General features: G+C 37.8%; 2 protein-coding genes and 1 pseudogene across 2 annotated transcripts; 1 reads left to right on the forward strand and 2 right to left on the reverse strand.

Annotated features, from left to right (window-relative positions):
- The first annotated feature begins 962 nt into the window (after positions 1–962).
- On the forward strand, positions 963–2,955 carry LOC148740003 (uncharacterized; annotated as a pseudogene).
- A 1,442-nt stretch (positions 2,956–4,397) lies between these two features.
- Positions 4,398–5,304, reverse strand: LOC148740004 (uncharacterized). The gene is made up of 2 exons (XM_088748071.1): positions 4,934–5,304; positions 4,398–4,683 (listed from the first exon to the last, which is right to left on the reverse strand). Exons 1-2 carry the CDS (start codon positions 5,197–5,199, stop codon positions 4,521–4,523), a joined length of 429 nt encoding a protein of 142 aa, XP_088604197.1. The 5' UTR covers positions 5,200–5,304; the 3' UTR covers positions 4,398–4,520.
- A 3,570-nt stretch (positions 5,305–8,874) lies between these two features.
- LOC111319582 (uncharacterized) lies at positions 8,875–13,312 on the reverse strand. Its single transcript, XM_088748059.1, has 4 exons — positions 12,947–13,312; positions 12,562–12,676; positions 10,191–10,285; positions 8,875–10,045 (listed from the first exon to the last, which is right to left on the reverse strand). Exons 1-4 carry the CDS (start codon positions 13,274–13,276, stop codon positions 9,380–9,382), a joined length of 1,206 nt encoding a protein of 401 aa, XP_088604185.1. The 5' UTR covers positions 13,277–13,312; the 3' UTR covers positions 8,875–9,379.
- Positions 13,313–20,653: the final 7,341 nt, after the last annotated feature.

Raw genomic sequence — 20,653 nt, forward strand, 5'->3', positions numbered from 1 at the left:
TAATGAGTGCCAGATATGTGCCGCTGGCCTCTCAGAACCCCTACCCTATCCTAGTCACTTTTGGGAAATTTAACGCCTTTTTAACCACGAATCCTTCCATACCTAATTAGAGGTTCTCCATGGGGGGGGGGGGGGGGGGGGAGGGGGGAGTAACATTGACGGTTGACGGTTACAAATGAGCCCTTTTGACGGTTAACGGTTAAATTTTAGGTCATTTGACGGTGAAAGTTAATTTTTTGGAATGTTGTTTATAAAACGCGCGAATTTGGCTGTAATTTTTCATAATGACGCGTTTGCGGGGAACGTGTAACACCTTTTATCAATAAATGACCAACGTTCTACGAAACCGGAAGTAAGTTCTATCGCTAGCTAGGTTTACTCGCGACTAGAAGTTAAAGGACTTCAAAATATAATAAAAATACATAAATGCATTTTTGTGATATATCAAAACTTTTATTTATAAACAACAGAACTTGACCCCAATTAGGGCAATGGTTTGGCTCTTAATTAAGGATATCTGAGACTGTTGACGGCTAACATTGGTTCACTTATTTGACGTTTGACGGTGAAAATATTGCGTTTTTGATGGCTGATGGTTAGTATTTTGGCCATTTGACGGTTGACGGTTAACCCTATTTAAGACCCTCTAATTACTCGGGATAGGGTTAGGGGTAACGCACGAGTTGAAATTTCAGCTTCGTTCATTTTTGCGTTCAGTTGCAAATCGCAGTCAAAATGCACGCATATGCGACGTTCTTAATACTTTGATTGTTTCACCATAGTTAATCGAGGGGACTGGTTAGGAAGGCCGGCAAACTTCAAAGGACCGGCTTATTGTTTACGAGTTTAGGTTGAATTGCACCGTTACGTCATGATACGTCACGAGTACCGTGCATCGCCATCGTTGTCACACTAAACAAACTTGGCGCCTGGCATCGAAGACTTTATATTCCAAGAAGATTTCGATGCTATTATGGCAGTTTTAGAAGAAGATGAGAATTTGGAAGAACAGTTTCATGAAGCTGTACAGGAGGTGCGTATTAAAAGCTAAAAGCTAGTCCTATTTAGTCATTTTATTCGCGTTTGTTCCTAGAAAAGGCTCAGTGTTGTTGGCTTGAGATCGATCAGTGTTCGCTATTGTGTATCTGTTTCCAGAGCTCCAGAACAAAAATTAGATTTCTTTCGGATTCTTTTAGAATCGCTAAAGCTTTAAGAAGAGTTATAGTAGCAATATTGGTAGAAACTGATTTCAAACTGTTGGCGATTTTATCAAGTTTGATCAACTAAATGTTTCTTACCTTCAGGTCCAAAGGCAAGACATAGCTTGTAGTATATGTCAAAAAGTTTGTAAAAGTAAACGAGGTCTAAGCAGACACACGACTACTAAACACAAAGATAACAACCAAGATCCCGAACAAGATGTACAAGAGGAAGAATCAAGGCAAAGAATAGCATTTACAAGCGATGTTTTGAACGATCTGGTGGACAACGTGAAAACGACAATAAGCAGAAGAAAAGTGTTTACAAAAGCAATGCGAGATGAAATATCATCATTCCAGTTTAACATTTGCGAAGGATTGAAAGAGTTTGAAGAAATACGGACTATTTTTGATGGCTTTACGAAGAATGGAAACGCTGACAATTTTTACTCCAACTATTACGCGACCATATCATTACATGCTACAAAATACTTCCCGAGTCTGTCCAGTAATTCAGCAACATTGTTATCAAACTAAACTTGCTGATCGACTCCTGGCCTACTGCAAAGAATCTCTTTCTCCTGTAAATGATAACGAAGTTAAAAAAGCTTTAAAGGAAAAAGAGATTGCTGGTCTACAATATCTAGGAGGCTATGTCTTACAAAATCTGCACAATAAACACAGAGCATCTAAGAATTGGAAATCAACAGAAAGTCAACAGGCTACATCTTTATTAAATATATGCAAAGAAGAATCAAAGACTATCACTGAATCACAGAAACTTATCTCTTCGTTAAGCCGTGGAGGGCTGTGGAATCCAACGAAAAAAGCCCAGAAAATATTTTTGAGGGCAGAACATCATTTTAGAAACAATTGTAAAACTGACCAAAGATCTATCAACATTGAAGCTGTAATTGAGAAATGTTGCAAAGATGCAGATGTAGTTGCTTTCTTCAATGAAATTGTATCTGAATCCTCACTGGAGATTGATAGCAGAATTAGTAAAGATATGCTGCACAGTATCATCACTTTATATTTACGTTTACGCTCATTTTCATTTGCAAGAGATGTAATTCAGAAGCACAAGATCAAACAACCCGGCAAGTGAAAACTAAGTCCCTGAGAAAGGAAATTAAAAGGGCAAGTGGAGAAAAGGATGATAGAGAACACTAGAATCAAAGACAGCATAAAATGCATCAAATGGCAATTTTATTTATAGGGTCAATGTTCTGGTTTATGTTAGCAGACGTCAGTCATCTAGATGTCAACGAATTATGTCTACTTAAAATGTATGAGGTGGTTTGCAAACACCTTTGAAGCAATCAATGTATTTATTAATGTCACTGTTCTGGTTTACTTTAGCATCTATAGAACACTAAAATTCTAACTTAGAAGTCAGCCCTATCTAGATGACAACAAATTATGTACAATACTATATATATATAAAGTGGTTTGCAAACATCTGTGAATCAATATTCAAGTCATTTACAAGACAATGTTGCAGTTGATTAAATACAAAAGAAAAACAATGGAATTGAAATTACATTGCAAAGAATATTTTACAAGTATTTCAATACATTTTTGGACGTACCACTCCAAAGTTATATAGCAGTATTTTCTAGTAATAAATTAAAAATGTTGATGTCAATTCTTTGACTTCTTTCTAGGAACAGGATCATCTGTTACATTTACCCAGGCTTTGCCCCTGTCCTTCCTTCCACGGGTATTTCCACTTTGGGACGAAATAGACCTTTGTATTCTTATTGCATTATCATTGTAGCCAAAGATTCTCATGTCTCGGTTGTCGCTTCTTCTTCCCAATTTGCGTTGATTACCAAAGTACTCCTCCGGAGTGTCTTGACAAAAGCGTTCTGTCAAAACATACTCCATTCCTTCACCCAGGAGAAACCTTTAAAAAGAAAACAAAGGGTCACATAAAGCATGACATCAGTTTGACATACCCCTATTCTTAAAATACACAGGAAAACTAGTCAAGCTGGATTTTGCCTTTATATTTCTTAAAGCACTCAAGTGCTTTTTATAATAGCAATACCGTTGGTTCCTACAAATATGCCTAACTGAAAGTCTCTTTGCACATTTCTATAATTTTACTGTTGTTTTTATGTTTTTGTATATTATTCAATACAAAAACAACAAACACTACAAAACTAATATTATCTATAGTGAGAGATCCAGTTAAGCCTGGTTTACATTATTTACATCATTTATCAATGACATAAAGCAAACATACAGTAGTCACATTTGTTGTGATGATTACTGTATAAAAGAATAATTTATAGTATAAAGAAACTGATTACAAAGTGATCAACAAACCTTGTTGCTTCCATTACTGAGTATACAGTAATTTGTAGCCCCTCGTATGTTTGCCAAGAAAGAAACATCTTACTTCGGGAATTCTTGGTAAACTCTCCTGGCCTGTCCTTTGTGCTCTGCAACCAATCCCTGAGGTATCCCAAAAATGTACTTTCCAGCCATTGGAACCTTCTATCTTCAACAGAGGTGTATGGAACAAGAAATGGTTTCCTCTTCCTATGATGCTCAGAGGTACTACGTACATTAAGACAATCAAAGAAAGAGTCCACCATTTCACATAACTGGGCTGTTCCTGCTGGGTCTGGGGGGCTGAAGGATCTGAGGACGGCTGCGACTGAGGCACTCAACACTTGGGCTGCAAGGTTCACGCGCATGGCTGAGAAGGAGGTGACGTTGATATGATCAATTGATAAGATGAATTGTTCCGACTGCCAAACCTCCTACATCGGTGAGACTGGCAGAAACCTCACAGCAAGACTGACTGAACACAGACGGGCGACGAGGAAAGGTGATGTCAGCAATCACATTGCTGAACACCATCGACTTACCAACCACAACATTGACTGGGACTCTGCGCAATGCCTAACCTACAGCACTGACTATTTTCAACGACTGACTCTGGAAAGCTGGTTTACTAACTTAGAACAGACTCCCCTAAACAGATGTCAACAACTACCCGCTCCATACAAACGACTCATTCGCGACATTAAAAAACATTAAAAAACATTAAAAAACGACCGAAAAAGAACGACCTAACTTTACCGACAGATCGAAACAGACCAATCACGACCGACTTACGTCACTTGAGTCTTACAGCCAATAACATCACGGCAAAACCAACCGATCATTTTACACGAACTGGAATAAGAACATTCTACTGACAACAATCATTCACTTGACTCTGATGATGACTTCCGCACAGGTTGTCGAAACGTCAGTCACTTCCACCGACAACAGTCCTTCTCAGGACTACACTCACCCGGACGATCAGACTACACCTTCACATGTTACTCCCGGGTTCAAACCATTTACTGCGTTGATATGATCGTATGTTACCTTTGGTAACAGCTTTAGACCACTTTCGACATCTTGGTAAAAAAGTTGAGTGATGTGTTGCCACAGGATGAAAAGACCATTATTCCACATGTATCTGAAATCAATAACATTAACATCATAAACCAAAGTGTCTTGTGATATGAGTAATAAGAAGTCAAGCTATTTTATATAATAAAATAATAGTAAAGACTAGGTGTTTAAAAGCTAGATGCATTATGAAAAGTCTACATTTCTATTTTATGTATTTTCCTGTACTATGTATAATATAAATTGAAGCAATATTTTTTATTTTTGTATGATGACAAAAATGTAATATGTAAAATAAAGTTGATGTTATCCCATACCTTGTACATCTTCCAGAGCCTGAATGATGCAGAAAATTGCGAGTGGTTTTAACCAAATGGGGGGCATCCGAGAAAAAGTAGATGTAACGGTGTCGAGCATGCAGATTTATGGTTCTGTAGCATACATCTTTCCCAGATGCACCATCAAGCTCTTTAAGAAGGCGATAGAATTTTCTGTTAGGAGATGCTCCGTCTGATGTGGCTGCTACAACCCAGAGATTGCAGGAAGTTTCCAGGATGCATACACCTCCCCAGAAAAGTGACATAAGTTGAGCTGAGGTTACACCTGTTGTAGCAAAATATGCCAGTGCAAATTTAAGCTCAGTACAAACACCTCTTATAAGGAAAACTAAGGCATGCGTTGCAATGTCATCTTGCTTTTCAGGAGTTGCATAGTTGATATCTGGCTTTCCAAGGTCAACATAACCGATAAGCTCACCAGTGTGTTTGTCAAATACTAAATTTGACTGGACTTTCATCTCATCTATAGCAACACAAAATATCTCTTTGTGTCAAAGTAGGAATTGGCTAATAAATTTAGTTCTTCCACTACACTTTTTTGGAATCCTCTCGTGGGCCTGATGTAATTCCGATAATCTCTGAGTGTCCTTTGGTTTGGTAGTACAAGGATTTTGCTCTGTCGGATCTCTTCGTAGCAGGAGGGAGATTTTGCAGCCAGTGATAAGGCATAGCGAATAACCATTGGATGGTATTTGACACCACTTGGACTACTTTGGAGCAGTTTCTTTTGCTGCCGCCAGAACAATTTCATGAACGGTGTCACCTCTTGAGCCTCACTGAGTATGGTTGTAACATCATTGCTCAAATTGTGATCAACCTCAATACTGGATTTGGCAATTTCTGATTTCATTTCATTCAGCTGGCGCTCTAGATCGGCACATTTAAGCCATTGCCCTCTCAGTGTAAGTTTAAGTCTATCCGGGGCAGTCTTAGAAACTGGTGCATAGAGATGTGCAGGTTCTGACATTCGTCGCTGCTTTGCTTGTGACGATCGATGCATATTATATGATTGTTCCTCACATGATAACCAAAGTTCTATGCCCTCAACAAGGAGCTGGCATTTACATGAACGCCAGTATTCCTTGAAGGAAAAGTTTTCAGGTTCACTATCACTACAGTTCAAAGGATCCACTGACATTGGGATAACATGGTGAATTATATTTGAGTTCAGTTCTGGTTTTCAATCCCAGGACAAATAATGAAGGACTCTGTTAGTTTTCTGACCAAGTCATTCAAGGTAACATTTCTCATTGATCTAAAATACTTCGCATAAAGTATGTGGTCATTTGGTAGTAACCAACCATAAACTAAAATGGTGAACCCAAGACTGTCATCGACCACCAACTCCAGTTGTGGTAAGCAAACAGAGGACTCATTTGACTTTCTAAACACCATTCTGTCTTCTTTGGCCTCAGTACACCACTCTTGTATAATCTTCAATGACTGGGCTCTTTTACAGAATTCATGGAAGCTTTTGTAGCAATGTCTCTTTTCGGTCAAAATATCAGAAACTTCGAAGTCTTCCTTTACAATCGATCTCAAAGGCCTGGGAGTCGGTGGTTGTTTTTGAAAGCTCTTCTGTGGCATGCTCAGCAATGGAGGTGCTCCAAACGTCGGCCTTTTCTTTGTCATTTTCTCTGATACGGCTGAGAGATAAAGTTTAAGATATATGTTAACGTTTTTATCAAGAATTCAACTGAGTTACATAGTCGATTTCGCATGTTTTGGCGGGCCGTATACTAATAAGCACACCGCTAAATCGCTAGAATTATACACACACACTTACTTATTTCGATGTCATTTTCATGAAAATGCTTTCCACAAGTAAGTATTTTGTCATTTGCGATCTGTCGTTGGAAGTTACTGTCCGTAACTCTGTATTTCTTGAGCTCACGGAGCCAATCTTCGCGCCGTTCGCGATAGGCTTCGTTTCGAGGTGCTGGAAGCTTCCATATTCCAATTCCCTTGGTTTTACGGCAAGTTCCACAGCCAACTACGGAACAGTTATCTCCAGGCATGTTTTTGAGTTAAAATCTATGCATTTTCAGTCAAGCAAACAGTAATTAAAATCATTTAAAGTCAAAACATTTTCCTATCAACCATTCTCGAACAACGCTGCATTGTATTGTGATGCACGGTAGTCGTGACGTCACGCACCAAAAAGTTGAACAATAACCTACCCCTTTGAAGTTCGCCGGCCTTCCTAACCAGTCCCCTCGATTAACTATAGTTTCACGGAGCATTTATTTTGTATAATTAATTGTTAAGTTTAACCCGCGCGCTGTTTATCGTTACTGTTGCGAGCTCCGCGTAGATTAGGCAAATGCAGGTGCAAAGAAGGTTTCTTTAACAAAAAGCCCGACTGAACGCAAATATGCAGCCTCAATTTTTATTCAATCCAATGTGGCCGGGGCACAAAGGCTGCCGGAATATATCATACACTCCGAGGCCAGATATGACAGTAGACAACGTGAGATTACATATCAACTGTAAGCAGAAAACCTCGGATAAAATATGCAAGTGATTTCTACGCAAGTGTCAGGTTTTTGATCATTTTCTTTTTCTTTGTGCTGAAGGAGACCAATATATCACCGGCTTATTTGTTTAATCGGTGAACCAGCAACTATCTCAAGCTTAACAAATAACAAGCCAAATATCTTGGCAGCCGTAAATCTTTGATATTTATATATTTGACGACTCTGTAGACTAGAAACACAACATGCCAAATGAATGTCAAAGTTGACCGCTGAACAAAATCGCAGGCGTGATCTGATCAAAGATGCGGATTGTCCTTTTGATTTACATCAGCTTTCAGGACTTCAAATTATCTATTGGCATCAACGCATATCATGTAAGTCGATAACTATCACGCAGTGAAAGACCAATAATTTTGATCGATCTTTCCGAGAGCTCTCACCGCGTTTAATATTTCAACAAGGAAACGAAGCAAATCGAATCAGGTACATTGTTGACATAAGGGCTACTTATCTAACAAATGATTTCACGCCAAAATTTGCAACTGAGACACCACAGATACATGTATGTTCTATAAATTTTCTTCCTAGATCTCTTTTGTGAGAAAGTTCGACATGCGCCCTTGATGTTCACCATCAACTGTTGCGTTTCCTCAAGAATGATCCAAATATGGCTACGAAGAAAAGTTCTCAAAACGGACTCATCTTGCGCGATTGAAAGATTCTCTCTTGTTCATGTTTAAACGATATTCTTTGGGAAATTCCTTGCAAATTTCAAGTAATTTTAAGGTATTGAAACAAAGACGTTGTTTACGGAACTTTGACGATACAGACCAAAAAGCGGGAGTTAGATGTAAATTTCACGTCAGCATGGGTTATGAAATCAGTTGCCCCAAAATTTTATTACTAACTTTGGAAGTCCAGTGATGGCTTTCACTGCCCATGTAGGAATAATAATCAGAAGGGATTGGTCATCGGAGATATTGGGCCTTAAAATACCCTTAATTTTGTACTTAGACTAAACCAGAAAAAGTCGTCTCTACTTAAGGGAGAGTTAAGGGAAGAAACGAAATGAAAAACTTAAAATAATTCAATTTTCTTGAAGTTTAAGTCTGATAGATAAAGAGCACAACCCAGTTGATTGAGTTTGCAGATGGCTTTTCAGTTTGTCACAGCAGCAATGCAAAGTTAGCTAATTAATTATGCCAAAAATGCTAGAAATGGGGTTTCCCAGGGGGACCCTTTATCTCCTAAAGAATATTTTGACATATTATTTTCGCACATTTGTTAACTCATGATACTTAGCATTTGTAACAAGTTTGAGCCAAATCGGTGATTTGAGCTTTATTACCCCTTTTCCGGTTTTCTCGTTGGTACGGTTTTAATTAGATTATACATAACCTTTTTAACTGTTCAATGGATACCATACATCAAGGACTCTCAGGCTTTTTCCTTGTTTCAAAGCTTTTTATTCATCTATTTATTTATCGTTTTACTTCATTTATGCCAATTTCATAAAACATGGAGTGCTCGACGTAGCATCAGAAATTTATTGATGAAATATTCGGTTGAAACATTTAACACATCTTTCATATTTTGTATCTGACATTAGTGAAGAATCATCAATGAATACTTCACATTTCCTTGAAAGATCGATGAGTTGTGAGTCTGACTTAAATTAATTCTACTGAATTTGATTTTCGCAGAAAAATACTAATGGCGATTAATCTTTTGCCAGTGCAAATCTAACGATGTTTAAGGATCTTAGCATTGTTGTTGGGGTGATGGTCAAATTATTTTATCTTTGCTGTGAGTGGAAAAAGATGCGGCATTATTGACCATATTAAAATGTTCATCTAACTTGGATAACAATGTGACATTAAATGAATAACATCATCCTTTACAAAGTTCTTCAGTCAGCTCTAATTGAAAAGTGATGCTCTAATTACGTTTAACGGATCCATAGGTTCAACGAGTAGAGCTGGGATAGATTGGTTGAGAACTTATGACCATGACCATGACCATAACCAAAGTCTTGTTCACTGCATTTGTTGTCTTTAAAAGAGGCATTGTTAGCTTCTGTGATTCCAATCCCATGATCTGCACGTGCACAGCTACTTCCTCCTCCACCAATCATCATCACTGATCCATCACCACTACCCGAGTGACACCAGAAGCCGATCTTGTTGGCGCTCTGGATGTTTCCATTGCAACTAGCCTGTTCAAACCCATCTGTTGAATTGTACTGTCCTCCATATTTAACGGTACATTGTCCAAGACACTTCTCATAGGCCCAAACTTTGCCATTTCTAAAGTCGCCATAACTTGTGATTTTAGATCGAAATGTTTGTCCACCCGAACAGTTACCCGTGGTCTGTAACAGAGGAGTGTGGCTGGCGTCATCACTGCGCGTGATCTTTATTTCTCTACCGCTGACCAACCAAAATGCTGGTGAGATCATATCGTTGTTTATGGATGGGTTATTTGTTGTTCCAGTAGCAGTTGGCTGGTCATAGCACCATCTCCCATCGTCACGCATCCAATTCTTGCCATCGCTGTTTGAGAATCGAGCGATAAGAGTCCAGTCTTGGTTGTTGTCAGCCATGTGGCAGTAAACCTATTAAAGACAGAACATTGAAGTCTAATTTGTTTGTATCGCCAAGCATAGGTGGGATTAAAAGGCTTGGTTATTTTAACCATCACCTGCAATACTGGTACAAATTCAATTCGTGCTTTACCCTTTATTTACTTTCACTGCTTACCTGTAATTCCACATTCCCAACTTTTAGCCAGTATTCGCCATCCAGTAACTGCTTCCTATTCATTATTTGAGCCACTTCACCACATGAGTTGGCGACTGTACAATAAATTCAACAACAACATTTAAGTTCACCTCAGTGGAGTATAGTATCATTTAATTCCAGTATCACGGCTTTGAAGCCACTTTTTTGTGCCTTCTAGTTACGAGAATTTTCAAACCTAACAATTTTCTTCTTGATGCATTTTCCAGTTTCTTTAAGAGCACCGCTAGTACTGAAATAACCACTTTTATAGTCTCTCTACTTCGATTGATTTCCGTTTTTTAAACATTTTCACTTTACAGCTTTTTGGATGAAAGCATTCGCATCTGAGGGTACAACCACGTAGATAAAAAATTGCCCATCTTTTTCATGTTTTTAATAACAATACAAGAACAGCTTAATCTTATTCTACGACTTTCTGGATGGGCATATCGTTATAATCTGATAGATTATAACGACTTGTGCGATGGTCTCGCCTTCCTTATGTTTCTTAGTGAAATTTGAGCCGACGGAGTGCGGCCGTTTTCAAGTTAATCAGTTCATGCATCGGATAACGCGCAGAAGGCGTCTTGAATATTATATGCCACGGGGTCAGTAAAGAGAAACAATTGGCGTTGTTTGTTGCTTTTGCAGCCAGCTGCGTCGGATAGCTTTTGAACCACTTTTGCCATTGGTGAGCGAGAGAATTTTGATCGTCATGGGATCAAACGGCAGAATTAAAGCGGCATTTAACAACCACAGGCTCAATAAATCCTCGTCGCCAGTGTAATAACGTGTAATAATAGTTTTCTTCCGATCGGTTTTTATCTTTAATGGCTGCCTATCCTTTTACACAACTTCACAATACGACAGCACATGCTCGCTCTACGAATCTTACTCTCTGAGTTCGAAGAGTATGCTTTGCATACCATAGCACTTTGTCAACTATTGACTATTACTGTTAACTACTCGGTTCTGTAAAAAAACAAAATTCTTTATTCGCGCACACACTAATCCAAGTAATAAAATGTAGGGCCAAAATTTACGAGTTTTTATACCTGCTAGCATTCTGCATATATTACGGTCAGACTACAATGTACACTAATTAGCAACGATTGTAGAATTTTAGCATTCTCCCCATTTTTTTTGCAGTTTATTAGCGTTCCTTCGGGAATACGTTTAGTCTTTCTTTCCCGCTTTCGGTATAATTTACATGTTGTTAATATTCTAGCTTTTTAGTTTCATCGTTGATTTCATCTAGAGAACATCTTGTCTTAAGAGAACATCCTACAGCGCCGATACAATATAAGTTCCTAGTTATTATGTTCATCGCGTTCGCTTTAGCCGCCTTTCAGTTTTATATTTCTGCATTTTTTAAGCTTCTATTTGTGTTGGTTCTTCATAAGTTCAAACCTCTCCCTCCTATCGAGCGTTTGTAATCATTGCTGTAAGCGGCAAAGAAAAGACTCGCCTTTTGGCAGCAACAACGATTCTATTGTGATAAAACGTAAATGGCAGCGTAAATTGCTGATCATGCAACAATTACAATGTCCTCTCATCTACGTTTATAACCCCTCTCCTGTGGGATGAAAATTAAAAAAAAAAAAAATTATAATACACCTCCTCTTACCGAAATTTGCGCGTGTGAGAAAACAAAACATAACAAAAGAAATAAGCAGATCCGTTGAAGTGACTTACTAAGTTTAATTCTTGAAATCTTGTTTTGAAATTAACTAACATCCCTGTAACGACAATGGGAGGCAGTAACGTACTTGAGCGATCGAATATTAACATTCTGTCATGCTAGATTATGATCACAGACAGCTTAAATCTTGCGTCTTCATCGGCCGGATTGTGTAAGTTTGCACAGTTTTCAACACGAATCAAGTAAAAAATATTCTCGCAAATACGTTTTTTCAATAGTCAGAGGAACGGTATGCAGAGGGGCGATAATGTAGCCACCATCAAAAACACTGGTGAAGCGGCGGAATCATTAAGCGCGCTGGTTATAATTTTTCACGGGTGTACATTTGCCCCAATAAAAGCCATTTTTCTCGTATTTCATACTTAGTGGCGACAGCATATTAATGAACTTTCGGATCATAACTTAAGGGGAACAAAATAATCTGTATTTAGAACCGATTCCGCTTTCAATTCCCGTTATAAAGTTTTTTCAAAAGCTGTTGTAATTTCATTTTTTGTCCAAAGAGTGAAAGAGTTCTGTCTTATTCTAAGATGCGCCAGCCAGCTGGATTTTGCTTGAGGAGCGGCTATTTACATGTTCGGCTCCACTGAGCACTCTTATTACTTTGGCCTGCTGTGAAGGTTTTACGAAAAAAAATTGCAATCTTACCAATTATTTGACAGTCATTTCCAGTCCACGGATGTATGCAGGAACATGAAAATGTTTGGTTCTTCTCATGAAACAAACAAGAACCGCCATTACGACAGCCTGTCATGAGACATCCCTAAAAATAACAAACATGTATGGTCGTTTAACAGACATATTTACCATATTGAGTGGAAATCTTCTTGTTCAGCAGCTGTCATTTTGTGTATAATTGTAAAGCAAACAGAACTGAACGACTCGCGAAAATCTCAAACTAATATGCATGAAAGCGTGAAGATACTTTACAGCAGTTGAAAATAAAAAGTTTCTCTTTCTACCGTGAGTGTTGAAAATATTTAATATATATATATATATATATATATATATATATATATATATATATATATACCTTGAGCAGCATAGAGAAAGTAAAGCCTTGTTGATCATAAAACTGAGCGTTTCCGTCAAGGATCCCATGCTTGTTTAGTTCACAAGTTCCTTTATCGTCCTTTTCAGTTGGTTCTTCGAAGTTTGTAGAAGTACACCAGGAGTTTCTGAGGCACGAAAGGCTGCATGATATTTGATCGGGAGATTGAAATCGTTTGACAGCATGACCAGCAAGTCGCTTGTTCTCCTGCGTGGTGAATAACGATGAACGAGAAAGCGTCGAGTCCTCTTTTGCGAAAATAACGGCCATTCCTTGAAAGAAGAGAAGGAGGAAACTTTCCTTGATCGCCATCTCTAAACATACTCGGTAGGAACACAGTGAGATGATAGACGTAGGTTTTATTGGCATTGAAACAGAGCAATACGATTGGCCAGTTCTTATCGAGGTTGGATAAGGGAGAGGCCAGATGGTAATTTCATAGACGAATATTTGTTAACTTTACGCGTAAAACTATGAAATGGTCCAATTCTGTGTTGCTGATATAACACAGACAGGCGAAACGTAAAATTGAGCTAGATTGATTTTTTACCCAAGTCAAGTTTATTACCGTGAGATGTTCGTGGGAACTGACCCAGTTAAAACATGTGATGAATTTCTCGTCCTTGTTGTCATTGTAAAGTTCTTTGGTTCTCAGTTACTGTTTTAGTCTCAGGTGATATGGTCACCTCTGGCAAGGAGGCACTTTTTCCAGCTTCTCCTTTCTGTCCTGTCATTCCACGGGGGCCAGAAGCGCCTGTAAGTTGAAAAATTGAAAAAACAAAAGAAAAAAACACAAAATAAATAAATCAAAACTCAATTGCTGTTTTTCTCTTTTTAATGAATGCGAAACAAAAATAATCTTAACTGATAGAGAAATCAGCTCGATTACCTTTTTCGTCTTTTTCGCCTTTTTCTCCTGCCAGTCTTTTATCTCCCCTGATGCCTTGCATGCCGAGTCTTCCAGGTAAGCCCATTATACCTTGCTCACCTCTCTTTCCCTTCGGCCCCTGCGCTCCTCGCCTTCCTCGGGGACCTCGGCTCCCTTTCTTACCAGGAGGACCTGGGACGTAGATTTTCCCAGACGGCTGACAAAAAGATACTGGTTGCATTTAAATGATTTGTTTATTGATCTCACTTCGCACGTCCTCTATTGTCAGAGAGCTGTTGCTGCCTGGTGTCAACTTGCGGCAAAATTTGCTGCTTGTTTCATCGGAAACTACCTGTAAATACGTTAAATACGTTGATACTGAGGATGAATACCACTACATTTCATTACAAAAACGATATAAAAAGACCAATCAGAGCGCGCGCTTTGCTTTAGTTATGTTGTAAATTTCATTAAATTAATGAGATACTGCCACTGTTCACTTTCAATCATTTTAAATACTAAGTGATAAATTGTTTAGACTGGGAGCAAGATATCGTCTTGCATTCTTTTTTTTTTTACGGGGTTAATCCAAGAGTTAAGGAAAAAAAGGAAAATAAGAGCTTGTTTTTTGGGGGTTGCCGTAAACGTTATTCTCAAACTCTTTAATCATGTAGGTTCAAAAAGTGTAAGTCGGAGTTTCTTATGGATGCAAAAAATTGCGGATGGTACTTGTTTATCCTTTTTCACTGTCGGGCAAAGATTAATAAAAAAGAAATAGTTTCTAAGTTGTTGATTTTTATTGTCTTGGTACGCCAACTCGAGCGCAAAATGTTCATATATGTTGCCATGAGCTAAGATTTGTTGGTTTTTTTGGTTCGTTTGCTTTTTAACAATCAGCAAAATTTATTAATTTTTAGCAATTAAAATACAGCAAAACAATCCCTTCCTGCTAAAAAGCAAAGCTAATCCGCGCCGAGGCGGGAGGTAAACAAACATTTGCAAAAATTCTTCAATAATAAGTTTGACTGACCAGAGGGGCTTGGAAAGCATATCTATACACGAACAACGAAAAACAGTAGGATAACTTATAGATAAGCCAATTTGGTATCAAAACATGTAACTAGAATAAAATCACAAGCAAAAAAAACAAAAACAACAACAACAACAACAACAACAGCAACAACAGCATAAGTAGCTAAAAAGATTATAATTTTCTAATTTTATCAATTGAAGTATGGACGTCAACATAAGCATTATCTCGCATCAAAATGTTCAGCCACTGCATGTCTATGCAATACTAGTACTCTTTTGATTCATCAAGTTAGGTAGAGAACGAAGACAGATAGGAATACTATTCCAGATCCTTACACCCAGTCTCGAAAAAGAATTTTTCATGTGTGCTGTTCTCGAATGTCTAAGATTGCCAGCCGCTGAGGACTTTGTATAATAGTGGTGTTTTCCTGACAAATAACTAAATAACTTTGAAATGTTAGAAGGTGTTATATTGTTGACGAGATCATACATAAACCAACAGGTTGTTTTGACATTGATAAGATGAAGAGGAAGAATGTTTGACATGTTAAACAAATGTATAGCATGAAAACTAAAGAAGAAGAGGATTCAGGAATTTAAGGGAAAGGATGTAGTGAGGATCGGTATTTTGCAAATGAACGGATATGATAATTTGTGCGTCATTCAAGGGGGAAGTCTGGAAATGTGAGAAAAAAACTCTCTGCAATCCCCGTATCAATGGCCTTTTCCTGAAATGTTTAAAACCGAAGAGGAAATATTTACTCAATTTCATTTTATAATAGTGACATGTCCTCTCTGCTGAAACGTCATGTTTTAATTAATAGCTCTGCTTTTGATCCTTAAAGGTTTTTTCAAACTCTTTTCTTCTACCGTGGCAAATTTATATTACTTTAAATACGGGTGGAAATTTTATATCTACATTTCATCTGTTTTGCGGTCTTATGCGTCTGGTATAAGATTATGATCCCACTGTACAGCAAATACTGACCTATTCATCTAGCCAAAATAATGCACGAAGCTTCCTTGTTGACTAAAGCCTTCGAGACCTTAATGAAATCAAAACTTTAGCTTCAAACATTTGGAGCTCGATCACGAATAAACGCCAGGTCTGACGGCGGCTTAGTCATTTTAGTCATTTGAAATTTTGTCTTGCAGGGAACAGGCCCGTAAATTATGTTCTTCGGTTAAGACTAGCGATATTTATTTTCCTTTTGATCAAATTAAACATTTTTTTCCCTACCTGTCGACGTTTTGGTCTTATCTCCAACGTTTCAATTTTTTTTATTCGCTAAAGCGTGCAACTTCATGCGACTTTCAACGGCTGAAATGCAAATTTCGTTCATCTCCGTTTTCCTGTTAATTATTTCCATCCTTAAGAACAGCGCAAAAAATGAGTACAATTGAAATGAAAGAAAGAATCGAGGAGCCTCCGCGAAAGGTATCGCTTGAGCATTTTGCGGAAGGTTTCCTGGTAGGGTCCATCCACGTAGCTTCTAGGGAATTCGAGGGAACAGCTTTCTTCAACAAACTCAACTGCTGCGAGATACGAATTATATACTTGAACTGAAGGTTCAGGCTTCCTGTGTAACTGATATCCTAGAGAACACGTTCAGGTCAGTTGTAAAGTAAACCGTTATTGATTTTTCTCTCATCGCGTCACAAGGGTAAGAGTTCAGAAGCCTGACCTAACGCCTGAATAAATCCGGTTTTCAAAATATGTGTGGTCTCGAAAGTGATAATTGTAATTTAAGGTCAGTTTGGAATAAATTTTTCTTTTTTGATCACGTCAATTTGACGAGCAACTTCTGGCCTGCCCTAATCTCGCACACTGTTTTCCCCTCTCCATTTTATGTTAAATTAGTGCTGTTCATAATTGGAATATGGTGTTCTCGCGCAACTGATAAAAATATTAAAAAATAATCAAAGACCAAAATAAAAGAGAAAAACTAGTGCTGTATGTTCGAGGTTGTCAATGTTGTAAGTCAAGGTGACGAACGTTTCATTTTGAAAAACTTCTTTCCACTTCATCATTTCTACAATAGATTGGTATTGTTTTCGTTTGAAAGATCACCACGTCCGTCCATAGCACAATACTTGCGGCCACTGTTACCAAAATTTTTTGTTCAAAGATTTTTAATGATATATACGATTTTAAACAACAGACATATGAAATACATATATATGAACTGCTGTTATACGTTTCATAACCGCAGTTTATATATGTGTATTTCATATGTTTGTTGTTTGATTTATCATCTACTGGTTTATGTCGAATTAATTTGATGGCCTGCTCCCAGTTGGCTTGTTAGCTCAATTGGTAGAGCGCTGCATTAGTATCGCAGAGGTCAGTGGTTCGAATCCCGTACAGGCCTGAATTTTTTTCAGGTCTGATTTTCACTATTGCTTAAATAGTGCTTTACTGCGAAGGATCGTGCACATACATATACGATTTTGATATTATTCAGTCACAAAACGTTCAGAGACCGGAAAATCATTAACTGTTTGGTATTTTTCTCGACGAAAGAAAATCCTGTTCTGATATCCCCCCTCCCCCAAGAGGGGGGGACTTGGGTATCCTAGGTTTGTGCTACTTGCCTCTCATAAACCCCTACCCTATTATATTTTATTCTTTGGACACTTACAAACCCCATCTTATTCACTTTAGGAAAATCTAACAACTTTTAAATTATGAATCTTACAATTTTCAAATCCCTAATTACCCGGAATTTCCTTACCCCTAATGTGCGATCCATTCTAGTAACTATTTAAAATGCACCTTCATTTTGTTCAATCCAGTAATGAAAATGCGACGCCATCCAGCAGTACATCCCCACAGGTATATTATTGGAAAATGCCCTCCTCCTTCACTCTATCGTTTCCGTTCCCTTATTGATGACGTCCACTCTCAAGTACAGCGCAATACGCAGAATTAAAATAAATGAAAAATTCGATTAGCTCTTTCAAAAAACGTCGATTAGCATTTGAATTGAGAAGAATATGCTACCTTTCGATTCTATAACATCGATCAAGAAATGGTTAGATATTCTAGTCTTCTCGGATAGGGACGAATAAACGGAGGTCCCGTCTCCTTCATCTATTAATTAGCTAATTTGGTTAGGCAGGGGACGTTAAAGAACCCACTTCACGAGATTACTGTGATGTGGTATGGTCTGGTTACTGGGAATTGGGGGGAGGAGGCATATGTTATCTTCGCCTTTATTTGATTGTAAACTGCTTAGCAGTCTGGTAAAGTCCCACGTACAGTGTTGTAAAGCGCCATGAGTTTAAGATATGAGTTATTATTATTATTATTATCATTATTATTATTATTATTATTATTATTATTATTATCATCATTTATTGTTATTATTAAATAGGTCAGGATTCACTCGACTCGCGTATCAAGGCAACTGCGCTAGAAAAAGCTATTATAGTTCCAAGTTGTAATAATAATGATAATAAGCTTTATTGTGTCAAATCAATAGCAGTTTCCCACAAAATAAGGACACCTAAACTAAACTAATCTAATATACATAAAACGCACAAAATATGCAATCCTGCCCCTTATAGTTGACCCTATATATATGTACTACCCTACCCTGTATAATTAAAATTACCTAAAAGATTAGAAATACAATACTGATAATATAAAATATTAAGATTTACATAAAATACAGTTTTTGCAATTGTCCGAGGAGATTAAAATTTGTATATCTAATGTATGTAGAGCACTTTTAAATTCTTGTAGCGTTCTTAGTGTTCTTGTTTTTGTTGTTGTACAACTTGTTGTACATAGTCTAAACACAGTGATTTCATAAAGATTAGATTAATCCCAGTATTCAAGAAAAGTAAATTGCTTACGGCTTTCTGGTGTTAAGTAAAACGGTAGGCGAAGAACAACGATAATTTTGAGCATGTGCCTTTGCTCAGAATCTCGTAAGATTACGAACGACAATATTAGAGTTGATGATCTTTCATAATATGTAAAGTTTACGTCAGGGGAAATGAATTTAAGATTTTTAACAATTTTTTAAAAATCGTTATGAAAGACAAAATCACGCCATCCTGTTGTTTACATGTGACAATCTACCCTACGAGCAGTGCAGAGGCCCTTCGATCTTCCTAGACTAATCTAGGAAGATCGAAGGGCCTCTGCTCGCAGGGTAGTGACCATCAAGACTTTGATGCAATAATAATTGACACGACTCCGATACATAGGAAAGTAAATATCATAACCTTAACTCAAATATTATATTCTCGGCTGTTCGTATGAGCCCAAACTTTTTCTGTTAATTTTCTCCATTATGCGGTCTCCGTATGCTTGACATCTACACCGTCGCTTTATGTCGCGGCTCGATCAGAACGGCTGCTTCTGAAAACGTCTAATTATAAGCTTTTTAATTTGTGTTCCTTGTGCGCTTGATACGACGTGTTGGTGTTCTCTGCGACAAAATTGATTAAAATAACTGATCGAGCCGACTTTTTAAAGCTCATGTTCAGAGTTTTCTATCGTCGATCCTGTTCATCATTTATCTGTTGTTTGACAGACTGTACGCAATTTTTTTCGTTAGAATCTATTTAAAAATTAGCATAGAGGCTGAACAAGCCTGCGTGACCGTTTGTACATGGGGTGGGGAGAAAGGAAGCGTGTGGTCTCTTTCTATAATTCGTTACTTTGAGGTATTTTACCGAGAATTTATCGTTCTCGTTACTTATTTTTGAAGAATCGAACACCTCAATTTTGTTCAATTGAATTAGCCTCATTGGGAGTGTATCTTTATTTCTCACGTGATTTAAATAAAGATTCTATCTTAAAGAAAGACCTTGTTCCTACTCTTAGAGAAATGATGGAAGTTTTTTTCTCTCTTGGAAGTATAGTAGGCAGTCCATGTTCGTAAATTTATCTGTTTTATATTGTCGCGATATGTAAATCATGTAAGGTAGTTTTGTCAATTAAAACCATCGAGACCTCTTTCCTATTTTGAACTGATTTGATTGATAACTTCGGAACAATGATCGTCAAAAACAAAAGAAAAGAGACATCTGGAAAAAAGACTCAATCTTGGCCATTGGGAGTACCTCATGATCCATCCTATGTAGCAATCACTGGCTTGTTAGCTCAATTGGTAGAGCGCTGCACTAGTATCGCAGAGGTCAGTGGTTCGAATCCCGTACAGGCCTGACTTTTTTCAGGTCTGATTTTCTTCGCTATTGCATAAATAGCGCTCTCTACTGCAAGGATCGTGCATCATGCGTATCTAATACCGCAGTTCAAAATATATGAACTTCATATATTCATTGTATCTGTAGCAATCACTGTTACAAACTCTTGCTCAGCTTGATATGCAAATTTTGTGTTGCTTTGGAAGCGAGATGTAATTTGCATATAGTCTCACAACGGATTCACGGTAAACTACATGGGAACACCTGCTAGAACAAGTTGGCCTTGTTGTCAGCCCTTGAGGGGTTTCCTTCAGAATTTTCAGGAAAAATTGTATTAACAGTAGCCTATCTTTAAAACAGGGAACGGGGAATATGAGAACGGGGAATGGGGAATGGAAAATCTTTTAAACGAGGCATCTTTAAAAGCGGGAACCTTGAAAACGGGGAATCTTTAAAAGTGGGAATCCTTAAAAGTGGGAATCTGTTAAAAGTGGGAATCTTGAAAAGCAGGAATCTTTAAAATGAGGAATCTTTAGAAGCGTGAAATGAAATCAACCAAGGGAACGGTGATCCGTGGAAAAGTAGATGGTTTTTTTCAATTTTAAGCAAGTGAATCCATCAAAACT

This window comes from Stylophora pistillata, chromosome 2, assembly GCF_964205215.1.
Source record: "Stylophora pistillata chromosome 2, jaStyPist1.2, whole genome shotgun sequence".
Classification (NCBI taxonomy): domain Eukaryota; kingdom Metazoa; phylum Cnidaria; class Anthozoa; order Scleractinia; family Pocilloporidae; genus Stylophora; species Stylophora pistillata.